The sequence below is a fragment of the Clarias gariepinus genome, chromosome 3 (assembly GCF_024256425.1).
Source record: "Clarias gariepinus isolate MV-2021 ecotype Netherlands chromosome 3, CGAR_prim_01v2, whole genome shotgun sequence".
NCBI lineage: Eukaryota > Metazoa > Chordata > Actinopteri > Siluriformes > Clariidae > Clarias > Clarias gariepinus.
The window spans coordinates 26188308-26207018 of NC_071102.1; the positions used below are offsets into that span (position 1 = coordinate 26188308).

At 36.7% G+C, this 18711-nt stretch overlaps 1 protein-coding gene across 1 annotated transcript in view; it reads left to right on the forward strand.

Annotated features, from left to right (window-relative positions):
• Positions 1-18711, forward strand: part of csmd2 (CUB and Sushi multiple domains 2) — a 393418-nt gene that overhangs the window by 217364 nt on the left and 157343 nt on the right. The window contains exons 11-13 of the mRNA XM_053492012.1: positions 5881-5984; positions 6659-6771; positions 15083-15265. Of these exons, the coding sequence (XP_053347987.1) occupies positions 5881-5984; positions 6659-6771; positions 15083-15265 (400 nt within the window). The remainder of the gene's footprint in view (positions 1-5880; positions 5985-6658; positions 6772-15082; positions 15266-18711) is intronic.

The window sequence follows — 18711 nt, forward strand, 5'->3', positions numbered from 1 at the left end:
TTACAAATCTCTACTCTTATCACGCCAGCTCAGAGAGGAGAAACAGGGAGCAGACTCGACACTGCCTGGGCTCTGCGAGAGCATTGCAGATGAAGATGGAGCATGGCCATTCTTACTCTTTCCAATCGTAATGACATTCTATTTTTGTGTCGCCCACAATAGTGTCTACAGGAGACATGAGGTCAGCCGTGATATTGAGGCAAAACTGGGACTATGTGAAATGTACCTGACAGTGAGCATTGTATTTGCTACTGCTGAACCAGTGCCTGAACCCAAGACATTGGCCAGCTCCACGCTGCTCATATTTGAAGCTAGAGTTCATTTTATCCATTTTTTATGTTTGAAATAATTGAAAATTAAGCTGTATAGTTTAAATTGTTTAATTTAATTTTTTAGATTTGATTACTAAAAAAGTTAGTAGATATTTAAAATCCCCCAAACTAATTTGTTCATTTGGTAGGCACCCTTATCCAGAGCAACTTACATCTTTAATTCATTATACATCTAATCATGAGCATTGATTCCAGCCAGTGCCCAAAACCCCAGCCACTGGATGCAGTCTTGGTCCCAAGCCCGGATAAAATGGGAGGGTTGCGTCTGGAAGTGCCGCCAGCGTAAAACCTGTGCCAAGTTGTAGTGCGGACTGGGTATTCCGCTGTGGCGACCCCTTGCCAGGAGCAGCCGAAAGACCAACAACAACAACATAATCATGAGCAAATAACGGCCTTGCTTAAAGGCCCAACAGAGGCAACCTGGTGATGGTGGGGCTCAAACCAGAGACCTTCTGGACTGGAGGCCAATGCTTTAACAACTGAGCTTCGGCTACCCCTACCATTGTAAAGCTATTTATCTGAAAAATTATTACATAGACACTGAAGAGTTCTTAATAATTATATTTGAAGCACATTTCAGCAAGTGATTAGAGGCTAAAACGCGAAAACAAATGAATAAAGTGAACAGATCAAACTCATACCAAGTCTATATTGAGCATCTGTTGAGCATATAGAGAAATGGTTGAATTCATAAGCAAAAAAATTTGAGAGCGCAGGATGAATAGATTTTGGAGTGGCAGGACATACTTGGAAATGATTCCCTCTAACAGAGTCAATATGTGAGTCTAGACATTCTGTTCTAGATGAATGGATCCCATGGAAGCACTTACAGATGAAAATATCTGCAGCAGTGGCTGGCTTACTTGTGGTGTTTCTTCCAGCTTTAATTATCAGTTGTTTATTTGTTTTGTTATCTTTTCTTCCTCTGATTCGGAATAAACGGCAAAATAATATTAAAATCCCCCCCCATCCCCATTGTTTTTTTTTTTTTTGGCCAAAATTACTAAATTGCAGCTGTTTGTAATAGGCCAGTAAAAAAAAGAGCAATTTAAGTAGCTTAACACAACTAATATAACAAATTATTTCTCCAAATTCAACACAAATTGCCCCCTTTAATAATTACTGCAATTTCAGAATTATTCAAGCCCCTAAATAAAATCCCTCATTAGAACACGAATTTGATGATAAGATAATTAGAACACATCAAATACCAGGACTTTCCAGAGGTTTGTTGATGGAGATGTTAGACTGCATGTCAAAAATGGCTAAGGCAAGAAAGTTGTCCATAAAGTAAAGATAGCATTTGCTTGGACAAGGATAAAAAATTTGAAAAAGTGAAAACATTCCTAGAAATGCAGTAAGAAGCCTATTTCTCAAGTTCAAAGTAAAAGGAACAGTGACTACACTATGTGGACGTGACAGAAAGAGAAATCTGATACCAGATTTGTGCAAAGGACGCTACTGACCCTTCTGATCCTCGGGTAGGTAACACCTGCACTTTCTTTCCTCATGGGAAACAGTGGGTGTGGTATTGATTGACAGTTTTATGGGTAGGCATATACCACATATAGGGCATATACCACATTTACATTAAGGTATTTGCCCTAATCAAGGTTTAATCGCTTTGCTCAAGGGCCCAATAGTGGTAACTTGGTGGCAGTGGTGTTTAACCATACAGTAGGTCCTTCTGAACTGTAGTCCAGTGCCTTAACTCTTGACCCCAAGACCTAAAACACAAGAGGAGTTGCTCCAATATGCTAAAAACCATATAAAAAGACATAAACCTTTAAAAATTCTGTTCTATGGACTGACGAAACAAACTTGAACTGTTTGGGCCTATGTGTCAGCCGGATGTTTGGAGAAGAAAGAATAAAGCATATGCAGAAAAGTGTACCCTTCTTACAGTGAAGCATGGCGGTGGCTCGGTGATGCTCTGGAGCTGCTTTTCTTTCTCCAGCACTGGAAACCTGCAGCGTGTAAAAGGCAAAATGGATTCAATTAGGTATCCTTGAAGAAAACCTCATGGAATCTGTGAGGAAGCTGAAAGTTTCTATGTCATTAGACCTTCCAACAGGACAATGATTCTAAGCATACTTCCACCAAGTCTGAGTCCACCAAGTCTGGTTTCAGATGAGGTCCTGGGGGTCGTCTAGAGTTATTAGTAGAGATATTACCTACCTGACTTGAATTCAATAGAAATTTTTGAAAAAAGCAGCTGCAACACACAAACCCAAGAACCTTACTGAAGTTGAGGCCATTGCCCATAGGGAATGGGCTAAGATTCCTCTAAACCACTGCCAGAAGCTACAGTAGTGTCTGGCTATACTGTACATCACATTTGCAGAAGGTCATAATGGTTAAAAGTGTTAGTAAGTGTTAAAAGTAGAATTTTTTTTTTCTGAATTTGGAAAAAAATACTCAATATATTAGTTGTGTTAAGCTATTTAAATTCCTCTGATGTATTACAAACAGCTGGATGTTGGTAATTTTGGCCAAAAAAAATAATTTTTAATGGGGGTTGAATAATTTTAAATGTAACTGTATATAAGTGGGTTTTTTCATATGACCCCTTTCAATGCAAAGTGTTATTTAGGTGTTAAGGTAGTATTAAAGCAAAAAAAAAAAAAAAACAATTAAAAATGAAAAAAAAATAACAGTGTCGTTTTCTGAAGCTGACTTTAGATTCGATCTACTGTAGAAAGTAAAATCTTTTAAGAGTAAAGTATCTTTATCTAAATTCATTTTTTGTTTTACTACTAGTCATACTACTCATAGTACTGACTAGGCATTACTTGATTTTACTACACATTTATCTATTAAATACTATTAGTTCCTGTACTGTAAAAAAAAACTACCAGTATATTAGGTAATAGCGTGGTGACATCTCTTGAAATCATTGAATTTAAAGTCCAATTTGTATAAATTCATTCAAACGATTTCGGATGTAAATATGAATTAAATATATCCAAATATAAATCAAATAAAACCTAAATATATCTCCATACTGTACATGACTACGTTGCTCCTGAGGTTCATTTACTCAGCAGTGCCAAGTTGCCCCTGTGCTCCGAGTTCCCACACACCAGATCAGTGCCGTCCTTCACAGCATACCATAAGTTCATATTTGCTCCCAGCATTTTCAACTCTATGAGAGAAGATTAGAGCTCAGCAGATTACAAGCTCTCAGAAAACCCACAGCAGGTCTACTGTGTTTACTGCCTACCCATAAAACTGTCAATCAATACCACACCCACTGTTTCCCATGAGGCAAGAAAGTGCAGGTGTTACCTACCCGAGGATGGCACGGTTTGAGATAGAGAGGATGGGAAAAGGGGGGAAAAAGCAAGATGAAACTCCATTTATCTAAGATCTGACCCAGAATCCTACCTCCTCACCCCTGGCAATTTTCATTACCCACTGTGTTTACCATAGGACAGAATGCAATTTGCATTTATATAAGCTTTTTCATTAGGAGTTGGCCTCCAAACATTAAGAATTTGGCAGAGATGTGGCAGACAATTTGAAGCAGGAGACTAGACAGCAATTTTTTTTACCCCTGTATTTTTGTGGTGTTTTTCCTGCATGTGCATAGCACAACAGGCCATGTTCAGAGTTGAGTTCAATATTTGTAGTGAGGAGTTAACACTGAAATTGTGTACATCAGTATTCAGATCTCAGACTTAATCACTACTTGGATGGTCGCGCAGGATTTATGCATGCGTGGCAAACTTCTCGTAAAACAGTGACATCTGAGTGCTTGCCATCTTTTCATTAATAAATCATCAATTGCATTTTTTTTCGTTTCATTTTTTAACTGTCTGTTGCTTTTATGCTACATCATCTTACATTTGACAGCAAAAAAAAAGAAAAAAAAAAGACAGTCTTCTTCATTACTCCACATTTTCCATCCTTTTATTTTTTCCCTCTCTCTCTTAAAGGCAAGTGTTTCGTTTAAAGGTGGTGGTAGATCGAGCAACCCGAGCAAAATTCTTTTTTCCACTTTCTTTCTTGACGTTTCTACGCGATACAAAATCTGACAGCCTGGCCTCCTGAGTGATGCAATAGAAAAGTTTTCACTGTATTGTCTGGAGAGTGCCGGTTTGAATCCTGATGATTTAGCTATCCATGGCTGAGAGTCCAGGAAAGCAGGATAGATAGCGCTTTCCTCTGAGTCATGCCGCTGCGTGACACAGCATGAGCAGTCGGCTGGACAGCTTCTCTTAGAGGAAGCATGTGTTAGCTTTTTTCGTCCCTTGTCGGTAGCTGTCGAATGATTGTGAAGAGCTTGCTGCTGGATGGGAATTGGCCAAGACAAAAAAGGTGAAATATTGAGACTTGTCCGAATAAATGTTGGAAACACTTGAACTTACGTTGTCAGATCTTAATAAAGCCCAACCTGCAAAAAACAAAAGATCAAAGGGGGGCAAATTACACATATAATTTCCTTTAGCAGAAGAAGGAAACCATAGTTACCTACTTTAACGTAAAAGCCCGATTGAATAAAAGTACAAAAGTGCTAACCTTTAAATTTACCTAAGTATCAAACTCACTGTGCTTGTATTACTGTAGCTCATGATAGCCTTTAAGTCGTAGTAAAAGAAATAAAAATAAGAAAGGCAAAATAAAAAGGAAAGAAAGAAAGAAAGAAAGAAAATCCTATCTCTTTCTTTGTGTGAAAGTGTGTGTTTTTCTGTTGTCGTTTTTTCGTCACTGTCTGCTACGCCACATTTAATTTTAAACACCTGCTACAAAAATGATCATTTCACAGAGGGAAAGCAAATCATGCAGTTACTGTATGCATAACAGTCAGCAGGTGCCAATATTACAGCTTCAAATACAGTACTACACACCACTCTTGTCATGTAACCCAACGCCGTGCAGAAATGTAGTGAAGTAAAAAGTAAAGATTTGTGTTGTAGAATGTAGTGGAGTAAAACATAAAAAAAAAAAAAAAAAAAATAGAGTAACAAAGTAAATGTGCACATTTACCTTCCACCTTTGTGAAAGGTCTGTACTTAATTAACCTTTTTTACTGTTTTAATGTTGCTACCAGTTTGTATTAAAAAAAATACTCTTGTCATTCTTTAATAAACGAATTGCTAAAACTCATTTTTATTCATTAACATATAAAATTCGACACGTTTTGCCCAAAATGTTGATTTAAGTACTGGGTGGTTTCACCTTTCAACTGCATGAAGTTAAGTTTACTTCACTATCACTCACCTCATTCACTTTGCTTTGCCACTGGAATGGTTGAATGAACCACAGCTAGTAGCAACTATGACATACTGTACCTGGTAAGATATTTTTGTACATTTTATCAACTTCACCTTCAGTGGTCCCAGAATTTGGTTTTGACCACAAACTTAACTACAATAATATGGAAACAGGAAGGAGCTCAGGTTTCATAGCCGATTTTGATAATGTGAAATTGCTGGCTTGCTGGTGAGCTTTAAAGTTGGTTAAATGAACAAATTGATAGCGGAGGTGTTGGAGGTGGACTGGCTGCTGATACGTGCAGTAATGAAACTGATGGACTTGTGTGCAGGTAATAAAGTTGACCTTTGAAGACTTCGACCTGGAGCGTGGCTACGACACTCTAACTGTAGGCGATGGAGCTGTAATTGGGGACCAAAGGACCGTCTTTCATGTGTGAGTACTTGTGTCTCTGGCACTTTTGTACTTGATACTCTCCATTGCTTTCTTTTTTTTCTTTCTCTCCTGGATGTTCTCTTCTTTTAACCCTCAAATTCTTTATTCTTCCTCTTCCTCCTCTGCTCGGTCTGTTTCTCCTTGTTTCATCAGCCCTGTGCGTAACAGCGGATGGGAGAAATACCCCGCACTCAAGTGCCAATCACGTTGACTCTCAATGTTACATGAAGATCATGCTTCACAAAAAAAAAAAAAAAAGCTTGCTGCATATTGATGCCCATAATGCAGTTTGCCTTACCAGATGCTCTGGAATGTTTCTCAGAGTGTTGTTATTAATTGTGCTGAAATTTATGGTGTACATAAAGTTTTATTGATGCTGTTTTATGTGCTCTCTCTGGCAGAGCCTTGAGAGTGCTCGTGCAGTAGCTGAGCATTATGGCATCCCAGGGTTCTTTTGCTCTATCTCTCTCTCTCTCTCTCTCTCACTCTTTAGCTCTTTGTGGGTGCTCAAAACCTCAAATGGCCTAATGTGCTCAATTAGTGAGTACCATAATCTCAGACCCAGAGAAACTCCATAATCAGCCAGGGCTTTTGGCATAGCAATCAGAATGTGCACTTGAACCAAAATGTTTTTTGAATTTAAATATTTCTGAATAGAATTTTTCTGTTTCCAGGCTGTCAGGAACGAACACTCCAGATCTGGTGGTGAGCACCAGTCATCAAATGTGGCTTAATTTTAAGACAGATGACACTAGTGGGTCCTTGGGATTTAAAGTTTCTTATGAGGGTAAGTCAAATCGAAATACATTGATCAAAAAAGGCATAATACTGTAATCCCATTGTTTATTGGTATGACATGGTAAAACTGTATGAGGAATGGAAATATAATATGGCTTTTTTTGCTTACCACAGTTGTATAGAGTACAGGTAGTACCTGAACGTTCGTATGTCCGATTTGTTTTTAAGTCCAGCAAAGTGAGTCTTGTACACGTTTGACATGAATATACAATGTGAAGCATATCAGACCACTTGACTAAATCTGTCGCCTTTTCCCACACTGCCATTATGTGGCCAAAAACCATAACCGTGACTAAGGAAATGAATCTCACACATGTGTAAAGCTGCTTTGCGACAATAACAATTACAATTGAATTGAATTCAATGTCAAAAGTACAGTAATAGTGTTATCTCTACACCTTTAAATTGCAAGGGGAATGCCCTCAGCTGTTTTTCCACGGTATTGGACTCTGAACTCGGATTTTCCAGGAAATTAGAATCATTAACCATCAGGACAGCTTTACAGAACAGCCATTTTTTGTCATTGTGCTTCCAGACTGATTAATTGAAACCAGACTCAAATTCGTAAATCAAATGTTCATAAGTAGGGGACTACCTGTGGACGAAATTTTTGGAAAATTATATATTTGTTATTTGTCTATACACCAGAATTGTTTGTTTTTGCTCGTTTAAAAAAGAGTGAATGTTACGAATTCTGTTCAATACATGTAATCCAGTCTCAAAACTTCACTAAATGATATATAGAGCACCTTGCAGAGATGTTTTTCTATTTGCCATCAAGAGGAACATAATTATTTAATGTGTACATTTAAAGTGTCTCAATATAAATACACCTTAGCTTTGGGTTTGAGGATATGACTCTCTCTCAACAATAAAATAAAAAAAAAAAAACTTGTTATTGGGGAATGGTTAAAATATGACATATTGTGACTCTCTAGACGAGCCTGTCCACTGACAGTTAGTGACCGGGTAAAAAGGACAATAGTCAGCGAAGCAACCAGGATAGTTGACCTAAAAAGGTGATATTTTCCCTCTAGCTTTTCAGTTAAATTATTCCCCTTCTACATTGTGTTTTCCTTTAATTCCATTGGAAATACAACCTTTCATCTTGCTTAAAAAGCCACCCTACAATTGTCATAATAACTCCTACTAGTATTTCTAATGCTTTGTTCTTCTTCACCCTACCTCTTATTAAATATTTCTTCATCTCTAGATAAGAGAAAAGAGAAGCTCTTGTTTAATAATGCACACGATCTCCTTCTGAGGGGCTTTTCCACCTCTCTGCATCTTTAGAAGTGTTGTCTCCTAGCTCCCACTGCCTCTGTAATGATGCTGCTTGCCAAAATTTGTGTATTTGTCTACTATGACGGCACAGCAACTTTTTAATCCCACTCACTCATTTTTTTTTGGGATACTTCCTCTGCATAATGTTTCTACCTTTGCACATGAAGGGGCCATGTCTGGATATCAGCCTCTTTGGAAAGTTCCCTATGTCTTTAAAAATGAAAAAGCATGGTTATAATGTTTTTATTTGTTCATTGGAAGTCTATGAAAACGTAAAGTTGAAGGATCTCTCTCAATCTTCTTACTTCAGAAATGTTTCCCCTCCAAAATACTAAAATTCCTATTTTCATAATTTTAACATGTTATTTACAGGCATTATTTAAAATGCCGGTGCTCTCTTTCTATCACTGTCTTGTCTTTAACTCAATAAATGTTCATGTTGAGTTATACCTGCATACAGTACTGTATATGCAAAATTAAAAGGAATTTTATATATATATATTAAGAGCAAAAGATTTCTAAGAATTACTACAGGGCATTAAAGAGGCAGCAAATGTCTCATTACTGTCTCTGACACATTTATGATCTGATCTCCTATTAAAGCAAGTGCAAAGAGATGCATGCCACAGGCATCTCCGTTGCTACCACTTCAGACTGTTGAGATGTTGAGCTTCTTATCCCTCCCTCTTCCATTATTGTTTATCCCATCTTCCCTAGATATCCGAACTGCAGAGCCCCAAAGGAAGCACAAGCTCTAATTTGGCATGCATGACAGAGCTTCTGAATTTCAGTGTGCAAATTCAGTATGCTTAAGGTTTATCAGTGTAAAATAAAGTCATTATAAATCTATATCCCAAAAGATTTATTAAAGCCAAACCTTCACATTCTATGTATTTTAATGTTTTCACAATATTTGCATTAATATAATTATCAAGTGATTGCATATGACATGCATATTATATGCTATAAACACCTATGAGCATACATGCAAAGTATGAACTTGATTGGATGCTGACTGCAGTTTCATTTAGGAAATGAAATGCATGGCTGGGTAAATTTATTCATACTCTTGCCTTCCTGCATTATTAGTGATTCTTCACTAGGAAGTCCGTGACTTCCATCTGGACTTGAAGAGAAAAAAAAAAAAGAGAAAAATAAGTCAGTGGAAAATTGAAATGGGTAAATAAAAAATACCAGGCCTTATGAAAGTGCACATGTCCGCTCCTAGTGAGAGCGGCAGCATTTTGTACCAGACGGGACATCGGGATGTACGAATGATAAGAGAGAGAGAGAGAGGGGGATAGAGAAAAAGAAATGAGATGAGCTGAAATTGATTATGTAGAACCTGTAGATGCCTTCTTTCTTGCTTGGTTGCTGTGACTATATGTACCTGTATATGGGTCTCCCTTACTGAGGCTCATACACTCATGTAACAGAAGTTACTGATACAACATTACATACTCTACACAGCACCTCAGATGTGGTACACTTCATTTTTAGATTTTTTTAATAACAGTTTTATAAACAGGAATGTCATGGTTATCAAGGTATTAAGTAAATCTTTATATTTAATTTATTCATGAAAACTAATTCAATTACTCATTTGTATATGGTTATATAGTATTAATCAGTATAATTATTTAAATGTTCCTACTCAATGTTGCCATTTTGTCTGCTCATTTAACAAATCACACAAAAATATATATAATTAAATAGTTTATTTAGCTAATATTATTGATAGTCGTTCAGCTGCTCCACCAACTTGGCACAGGTTTTACGCCTGATGCCTTCCTGTTTTAGCCGGGCTTGGAACCTGCACTGCATTCAGTAGCTGGGGTCTAGGCATTGGGTGGAAATCGAACCAGGCCGGGCCTTGCACATTTGGTCAAGATTAGACAATAGTAAATCACAATCGCAAAAACAATCTTTAAAATCCAAATACGCCATGGATGTGCTTTTGCAGGTAAACCCCAGGTTGTATAAAAATCATTGCCCCTCTGTGTAAAAACTATATAAATTATATGGAACAATTTGGCCCTACTGACAAACTTCTAAAAGAACAAGGACAGAGTTTAAAGAGTGCAATGACCGGCCTTGACTGTTGGGTCGATTTTACAATCCATAATGCTTTAAGCACTCTAAACGTTTTGATGTCTCGAAGTTGCAATTGTTGCATGGCCATTTAAAACCACAAGACAGACTGTTTCGTCTTGATGACGCCAATGTTAAAACTCGTCAACCTAGCCTCCCTGAACCTGAAGTGTCCTCTGTATGGTCTGTAATATCCTAAGACTTAGTTCACCATGTAAATGAACAGACAAAATATGTCAATTTAAAACAGAGATCTAAACATTCAACCATAATTTTATATTTTACCATGCAGTAAAAAATAACATTTATATAATAAAAATGTATGCATAGAATTTCCACTTAGTCTAACATTGCAGTGTTGGAACAAGCACTTTTTTTTGGTTCCTGATGATGGAAACATATACTTATCAGCCACAAAAAAAAGTAATGAATAACATTGAATATCTTATTACAACAGTATCTGTTAGTTCTCAAAGTTGATGTGCTGGAAACAGAAAAAAAAATATCAATAATGACTCTGACAAGGGCCGAATTGTGATGGCTAGACAATTGGAGTCAGAGTATGTCCAAAATGTCTGGTTTTGGGGTGTTCTCAGCAAGTTACCAAAAGTGGTCCAATGAAGGACAATCAGTAAATCTGCAATAGGGTCATTGTTGCCCAGGGCTCGTTGATGTGTGTGGGGAGTGAATGATAGACTATAAGGTCAGAGCTACCACAGAACAATTTGCTGAAAAAAGTGAGTGCTGACTTTGATAGAAAGGTGTCATAACACACAGTGCATCACAGTTTGTTGTGTATGGTGCTGGGTCGCTGCAGAGTGCATACAGTACACAGTGGGCACAGAACTGGAACGTGGAGCAAGAGAAGAAGGTGGCTTGGGCTGATGATTCATGTTTTCTTTTATAAAAAAATGAATGGCTGAGGGTGTGAGCCGCTTACTTGTGGAAGACATGACACCAGGATATACTATGGGAAGAAGGCAAGTCTGTGGAACCAGTGTGATGCCCATGCCTCATCTGGTCATTATTGCTGCAGTATACATGAGGGATCTATTTATATTTACTAATTGATGTATAATAAGACTTTTTGTGTTTTTTCTTCTTTTTTTCTTTCTTTTTCTTTTTTTTTTTTTTTACAAATTACAGATGAATTTGAACAGCAGCTGAACTGACAAGACTGTATGCGCATGAAATGCTTTCCACTTAATTAAATGTTCGATTGAGTAAATATATACAAAGCTATCTTTTTTTAACATAGAAAGCCTTACAAATATACAAAGCTACTTTTAATATAAAAAGCTTTATTATGCAAATGGTTGAGCTCAAGGTGGCATGTTTATGTTAGCAAATCCAATATTTATAAAAATATAAAACATATTACACTGGTCTGAGTTATTGTAGATAGCTTTGCTAATGTACTGTATGTAAATACAAAGCTTTCACTGTAAGCTAGAGAAAACACATTGATTATAGCTTTGGGTGATTCTACTCTAATAAAAAATATCTATCTATCTATCTATCTATCTATCTATCTATCTATCTATCTATCTATCTCTCTCTCTCTCTCTCTCTCTCTCTCTCTCTCTCTATATATATATATATATATATATATATATATATATATATATATATATATATATAAAATATATATATTTTTTAACATATTGTCATTAAATGCTTTACTTGACTTTACTTGGTTCCTTTCTCTCGTAGCAGCAGGATGGCCGACATTAGCTTTGTCATCTCCTGCAACAGGGCTGTCTATTTCTTAAATTAGCCTACCTGCTGACAATATTCAATACATATCAGAACTAATCAGTTACTCTAATGTGAAACTGAAACTATGATTTTGTATTTATATATTTTTTCCCTTAGAAAAAATATATAAGTCCCATTAACTAGGCTACATTTTTTTTCCTATACTTTTGACTAAATAAATAGTTGACATTTTCCACTTAGTTGCATGTAAGAATGCATTTTTGTGATCTACGCTAGCTATTATTTTTTACATTAAAAAAAAAAAATTCTTACATAAAAAAAAACTAGAACAGTACCATAGTGTAATAATGCATCAAGCAAACAAAAATCAAATGATAAAAATGCATGTGGTTTCATATATTATCAAAAAATCTAGATAAAAAAAGAAAGAAAGAAAGCCAATCATTTACAAAAGATCCAGCAGCTCTGTTACAGCTGTTTCATATATTTTAAAACTTAAATCTCAGGAAACTTCTCAGGAAACATGAGCTAAATTATTAGATTACAGCTTAATCTTTGCACACAGTTCATTTATTGCATTAACAAAATGTATATTATGTTAATTAATTATATTTCACTTTAGCAAAAAGTTTTTTTTTTTTTACATGTAATGCTAATTTAATTATTTTGTACTTGTATGAACTGTTTAAAGCTTTAATATCCCATAAGCTTTTTGTATTTAAATAATTAATAGCTTTGCATTTAGGCTTTTGGTTTGAGCGCTGGGTTTTACCTATAAAGACGGTATTTATTATCAAACATCCAATCTAATTGAGAGGAACGTCCAATCTAATTGAGAGGAACGTCCAATCTAATTGAGAGGAACGTCATCATGCAGCAAAACAATGACCCAAAACACTCTGCCAACACAACAAAGAATTTTATCAGGGGAAAGGACTGGAAGGTTTTAGACTGGCCAAGTCAGTCACCAGACTATAAATCAATTAAACATGCATTTCATCTCCCAAAGAAGAGACTAAAGGGAGAGAGTGCCCAAAACTAACAGCAACTAAAAGAAGCTATGGTTCAGCACTAAAAGAGAAATATAATAGAAGAACACTACAAAAGTTCCGTGACGTCAGTGAGTCACCATCTTGTTACAGGGTTTGCGAACAAGAAATATGCAAACAGATATTTAGTTTTGTTTACTTTGATAAACAGTTTTAATACTGTTAGTATTCCTTGATAGGGCTAGTTTTCTTGAACAAACTTTTAGAAATACCCAGATGTCCTCTAGAATTGATTGGTGGGTGGAGATGGCAGTAGGCAACATGACTCTTACTCTAAAATGACAACTTACTCTAAAATGATTGAGACAAGTTGCCCAAACTGCCATCTTTGCTAATGTTAGCTCTATCTTAAAATTGGCTTAAAACAGAACATTAACTGAAGCATAACAAGACACTGTATTTTTTCCTTTAACAAGTCCAGATGTGCATTTGTTACATTTTTGTAACAACTTTTGTACAAGTTGGTACTGTAGTGTTAACAATGGCAAATCGGTGCTCATCTCTGTTAACACTGTGGCCAGACGTCAGACCACGTAAAGGTACAAAACTACAGTAGTAGTTCCACCCTCTTGTCATGAAAATATTAACAATGTGACGACTATCCCATGTGACAAGAAGGCCCAGTCTCCCCTACCCAATGGCACGTTGATGGACCTTACCTTACCCCCTTATACGCAAAGTTATACCAGTTTACTGTGTGCATACTCCTGTGAATGATTTACAGATCAATCTGTTCGTATTCAGTTTCTTACTCATGGAGTCATTTCAGTGTCTTCACTTTTACTTGAGTCATGATTTTCTTAAGCATATTATAATAAAGTAAGTATTTCGCTTACTAAGACTACAGTAGACAAAGCGGACTAAACATAGTCTAAGCATCTTTCCATACTTCATCACATATTGTTTCCAATACTTTTCTTATATCCAGGACTGAAAAGAGTGAATAGATTCTGGTGAACTCATAGTAATCTCTGTGGAGAAAGGGGTGGTGAGGTGGGTAGGGGGTTTTGAAAGAGAAGAACATCCATATTCACTATCTTTGGTAATATTCCTGCTCAAGCCCCTGGCACACATTTTTCAGGATTGGGTTATTCAGATTTCTTTTCTCCTTAGAGACAAAATTCTCACATTTCTCTCCTGTCTTTAATTTCTCAGTGCCTTCCCTCCGTTTTGCTTTTGTCTATTGCTCACAAATGAGGTCTGGCATGCCAAGACAGGTAGAGGGATGAGGAGAAGAGAAAGAGGGAGAGAGAGAGAGAGAAAGGAATTCATTAAGAGTGTGGGCCAGTCAGAGACAACAATACATGGCCAGTCTGCAGGCATGTTAGGAGAGAGAGAGAGAGAGAGAGAGCTGACTTCCAATATGACTTCACAAATGATATTCGCAAAAATGTAGATTCAGCTCACTGTGCATGTTGACAGAATGGCTTAAAATAGATCTTGTCCACTTTCTCTACTTTTCTAAATTAGGTGCATGCCGAGACATTCTTTATGACGATGCGGTCAGGACATAATTACCTGCTGCTCTGTTCAAACAAACCAGTCTTTCTAGCCATAAGGCATCAAGAGCAAGTTCAGGTTAAATTCTTAATGAGCCCCTGTATATCTTGAGCAAGAATTCATAAACATTGCATCCATCTATGTCAGCTATAAATGAGCTATTTGAGCTGTTAAACACATTGCTTGCATAAAAAAAAGAAAAGAAAGAAAAACAACAACTCTCAAGTGCAGTTGTATGGAGGCAAAACCAAAGTACACAAAACAGGTTTTGACAAGACTGCCTATAATTTTCCTCTCCTCACCTATTTTCTTTACTCATGCTCTATCTGTCACATCCTGGCTCACCGCTCTGACATTATAGAAGTTATCATTTCCACTTGACTTCCTCTTTGGTGAGAATGGATCACACTATAAGGGTAGTCTCTATCAAAGTGCAGTTCAGTCTCCTGACCTTTACGGAAGTTCAGGTGCTGTGAGATATATATATATATATATATATATATATATATATATATATATATATATATATATATATATATACATTTATTTATTTTCCCTTAATTGCTTAACTTTTGTGTTTTATTTAGTTCTTGTCTTTGCAGCTTCATAATGGAAGTTTCTCTACATAAACCCAATTTCCTTTGTCTTGTCTTTTAGAAATCGACCAAGGAGGGTGTGGAGACCCGGGAATTCCAGCTTACGGCAAGCGAGAAGGCACAGGCTTCAGGCACGGGGACAGACTATATTTTGAATGCCTACCTGCCTTTGAGCTGGTGGGAAAAAAGAACATCACCTGTCAAAAGAACAACCAGTGGTCAGCTAAGAAACCCAGCTGTGTGTGTAAGTGCTCCTATTTCTCTTTCATGCTAAGATATATTTTACATGTAAACCTGTGGAAAACTGTCATGTCCAGTGTTCATGGTGGAATGCCTTTTTTATCTTTTAAAAGAAACACTGTGTGACTTGTTATTACCCAACCAATAAGGTCATAGCCTGGGGGGCAAGCGAGAAAAACACACACGGTGGACAGATGGTGGTTTTGTTTGAGAGTGGACAAAAATGATTTTCAAGACATGGAGATGTCATCAAACTGGAGATATTTTAGTGCAGTGCACAAAGCCTTTCCCTTGGGATAATTAAGCTAAATTTAGGGAAAGCAATACCTTCTTTATACACTTACCTAAAGAATTATTAGAAACACCTGTTCAATTTCTCATTAATGCAATTATCTAATCAACCAATCACATGGCAGTTACTTCAATGCATTTATGGGTGTGGTCCTGGTCAAGACAATCTTCAGAACTCCAAACTGAATGTCAGAATACGAAAGAAAGGTGATTTAAGCAGTTTTGAGCGTGGCATGGTTGTTGGTGCCAGACGGGCCGGTCTGAGTATTTCACAATCTGCTCAGTTACTGGGATTTTCACGCACAACCATTTCTAGGGCTTACAAAGAATGGTGTGAGAAGGGAAAAACATCCAGTATGCGGCAGTCCTGTGGGCAAAAATGCCTTGTTGATGCTAGAGGTCAGAGGAGAATGGGCCGACTGATTCAAGCTGATAGAAGAGCAACTTTGACTAAAAAATAACCACTCGTTACAACCGATGTATGCAGCAAAGCATTTGTGAAGCCACAACACACACAACCTTGAGGTGGATGGGCTACAACAGCAGAAGACCCCACCGGGTACCACTCATCTCCACTACAAATAGGAAAAAGAGGCTACAATTTACACGAGCTCACCAAAATTGGACAGTTGAAGACTGGAAAAATGTTGCCTGGTCTGAAGAGTCTCAATTTCTGTTGAGACATTCAAATGGTAGAGTCAGAATTTGGCGTAAACAGAATGAGAACATGAATCCATCATGCCTTGTTACCATTGTGCAGGCTGGTGGTGGTGGTGTAATGGTGTGGGGGATGTTTTCTTGGGACACTTTAGGCCCCTTAGTGCCAATTGGACATTGTTTAAATGCCACGGGCTACATGAGCATTGTTTCTAACCATGTCCATCCCTTTATGACCACCATGTACCCATCCTCTGATGGCTACTTTCAGCAGGATAATGCACCATGTCACAAAGCTCGAATCATTTCAAATTGGTTTCTTGAACATGACAATGAGTTCACTGTACTAAAATGGCCCCCACAGTCACCATATCTCAACCCAATAGAGCATCTTTAGGATGTGGTAGAACGGGAGCTTCATCCCACAAATCTCCATCAACTGCAAGATGCTATCCTATCAATATGGGCCAACATTTCTAAAGAATGCTTAAGCACCTTGTTGAATCAATGCAACGTAGAATTAAGGCAGTTCTGAAGGCGAAAGGGGGTCAATACCGTATTAGAATGGTGTTCCTAATAATGCTTTAGGTGAGTGTATATACAGTGGTACATTGGCTTATCACGTCAGGGGGAGCCCAGTGGTTAATGCTTTGGACTACAGTATGGAATGTCCCAGGTTCAAATCCCACAACCACTAAGTTGTCCATGTTGGGCCCTTGAGCAAGGCCTTTAACCCTTAATTGATAGAAATGTAAGCCTTCTGAATATGGGGCATCTGCTAAATGTTTAGGTAACAATTTGTATTGCGATACGATAGAAAAAATGTAAATACAGATAATCTGTCCAGGCACCCAAAAAATATTACCAATATAACCAATTTCCCAACACTATAATCATATTTTTGTATATTAAACAATTAGAACATTTAGGAAAGACATGCAAATGAAGTACAATATAAAATAAATAGACATTACACCTCACATAACCTTAATTTATGATTCCTCTTGGCACCGGCTGCTTTAAAAATGAAACTTAAAGTGGCTCCTTTTTCTTTTTGCTACCATCTTTGCTTTTATCATGGGACCCATGGTACTATGTCTTCACTAAAAAAGGTACAAAAAATATGTAAACTTGCTTCACAAACAGGTTCTGATCAATCATTGATCTGTTCAACTTAGCCGGCGTTGGCTCAGTCAAAAGCAGTCTAATGCCTTCTTGTACATAATTTGTAACTGGTAATAGAATTTTTTTAATCTGTTCAATGTGCCCACTGAGTGTCATGAACACCTATGCAAATGTCAATACACTTAAACATCTGACAAAGGTTCACCTTCAGCCAGTCACTTGAACAAACTCACATTTAATCCATTTCACACTTTTAAATTTAATTGAAATATTCATCCACTGCACTGTATTTGGTCCTTAGTGTTAAATGAACAACATTAGTAATTGCAGCCTCAGCAATTAGGTCATGCAAATGAGTTCTGATGTTCTAGGACAGGTGGAATGTTGAGGGTAAAAGCAGGAAAAAAAACTGAATTCATTAAACGACTATTACAGTACATTTAATACAAAGTGATTATGAGACCTGCATACACAAATCCACATTTATAAAAATAGAATAATTTCATCCCTAACTGAGAGTAATGAAGGAGGTGATAGACCTAGAAACTGCCTCTGGAAAACACGAATAAGGAATTGTTTGAACTGGTCTTATTTAAGTGTTAAATAATTAAATCCTGACACAGTTTCAGATATTATTTATTATATAGTTACCTATGTAGGTTAACCAATTTGGTAATTAACTAATATACTGTATCTGACAACAGGAAATATTTAATACAAAATTTTAGCAGTTTAATTTCTAATTTTATTATCCTCCTCCTAACATTAGTAAAAGATACCTTAACAACATTTTAGCTAGCTAAATGTTGGCACGGTGGCTTACAGTAGTGGTTAGCATTGTCGCCTTGCACCTCATGGGCTCTCACTGTCCAAAGACATGCAGATTAGGCTTGGATGGATGGATGGATGAATGGATGGATGGAGTGTTAACTAACTAAAAGTTGGTATTTCAAGAAATGAAAAAGTCATTAAATGGGACCTAGTAACAAACTGTTTTAGCTAATTAATGCTAGCTAGCTAAGCAAAAGCAAAATTGTTTAAAAGTAAAAGCTTTTTATCATGCAGTTCTAATTGGCTACCACCATATGACACCATATAAATATAGCTGTAATTTAGCTTACATTAGTTGAGTTAGCTAGCACTTATAATTAGTTAACAAAAAATACATTTAACTAATTGCCAAATAGTTAAGTTAGCTAATGATAGTTAAATCATTCACATGTTCTTGTTAAAAGGTGTTTAAATTCTAAAAATCCACTCTTGTGTTGTGACTATACTGTATTTAACAAAACCTTAAACCATGTGGCATACTGTAATAAGCATTTCAAAATATTGAATGTTAATGCAGTAAAAAAAAAAAAAAGGGCTAAGAAACTT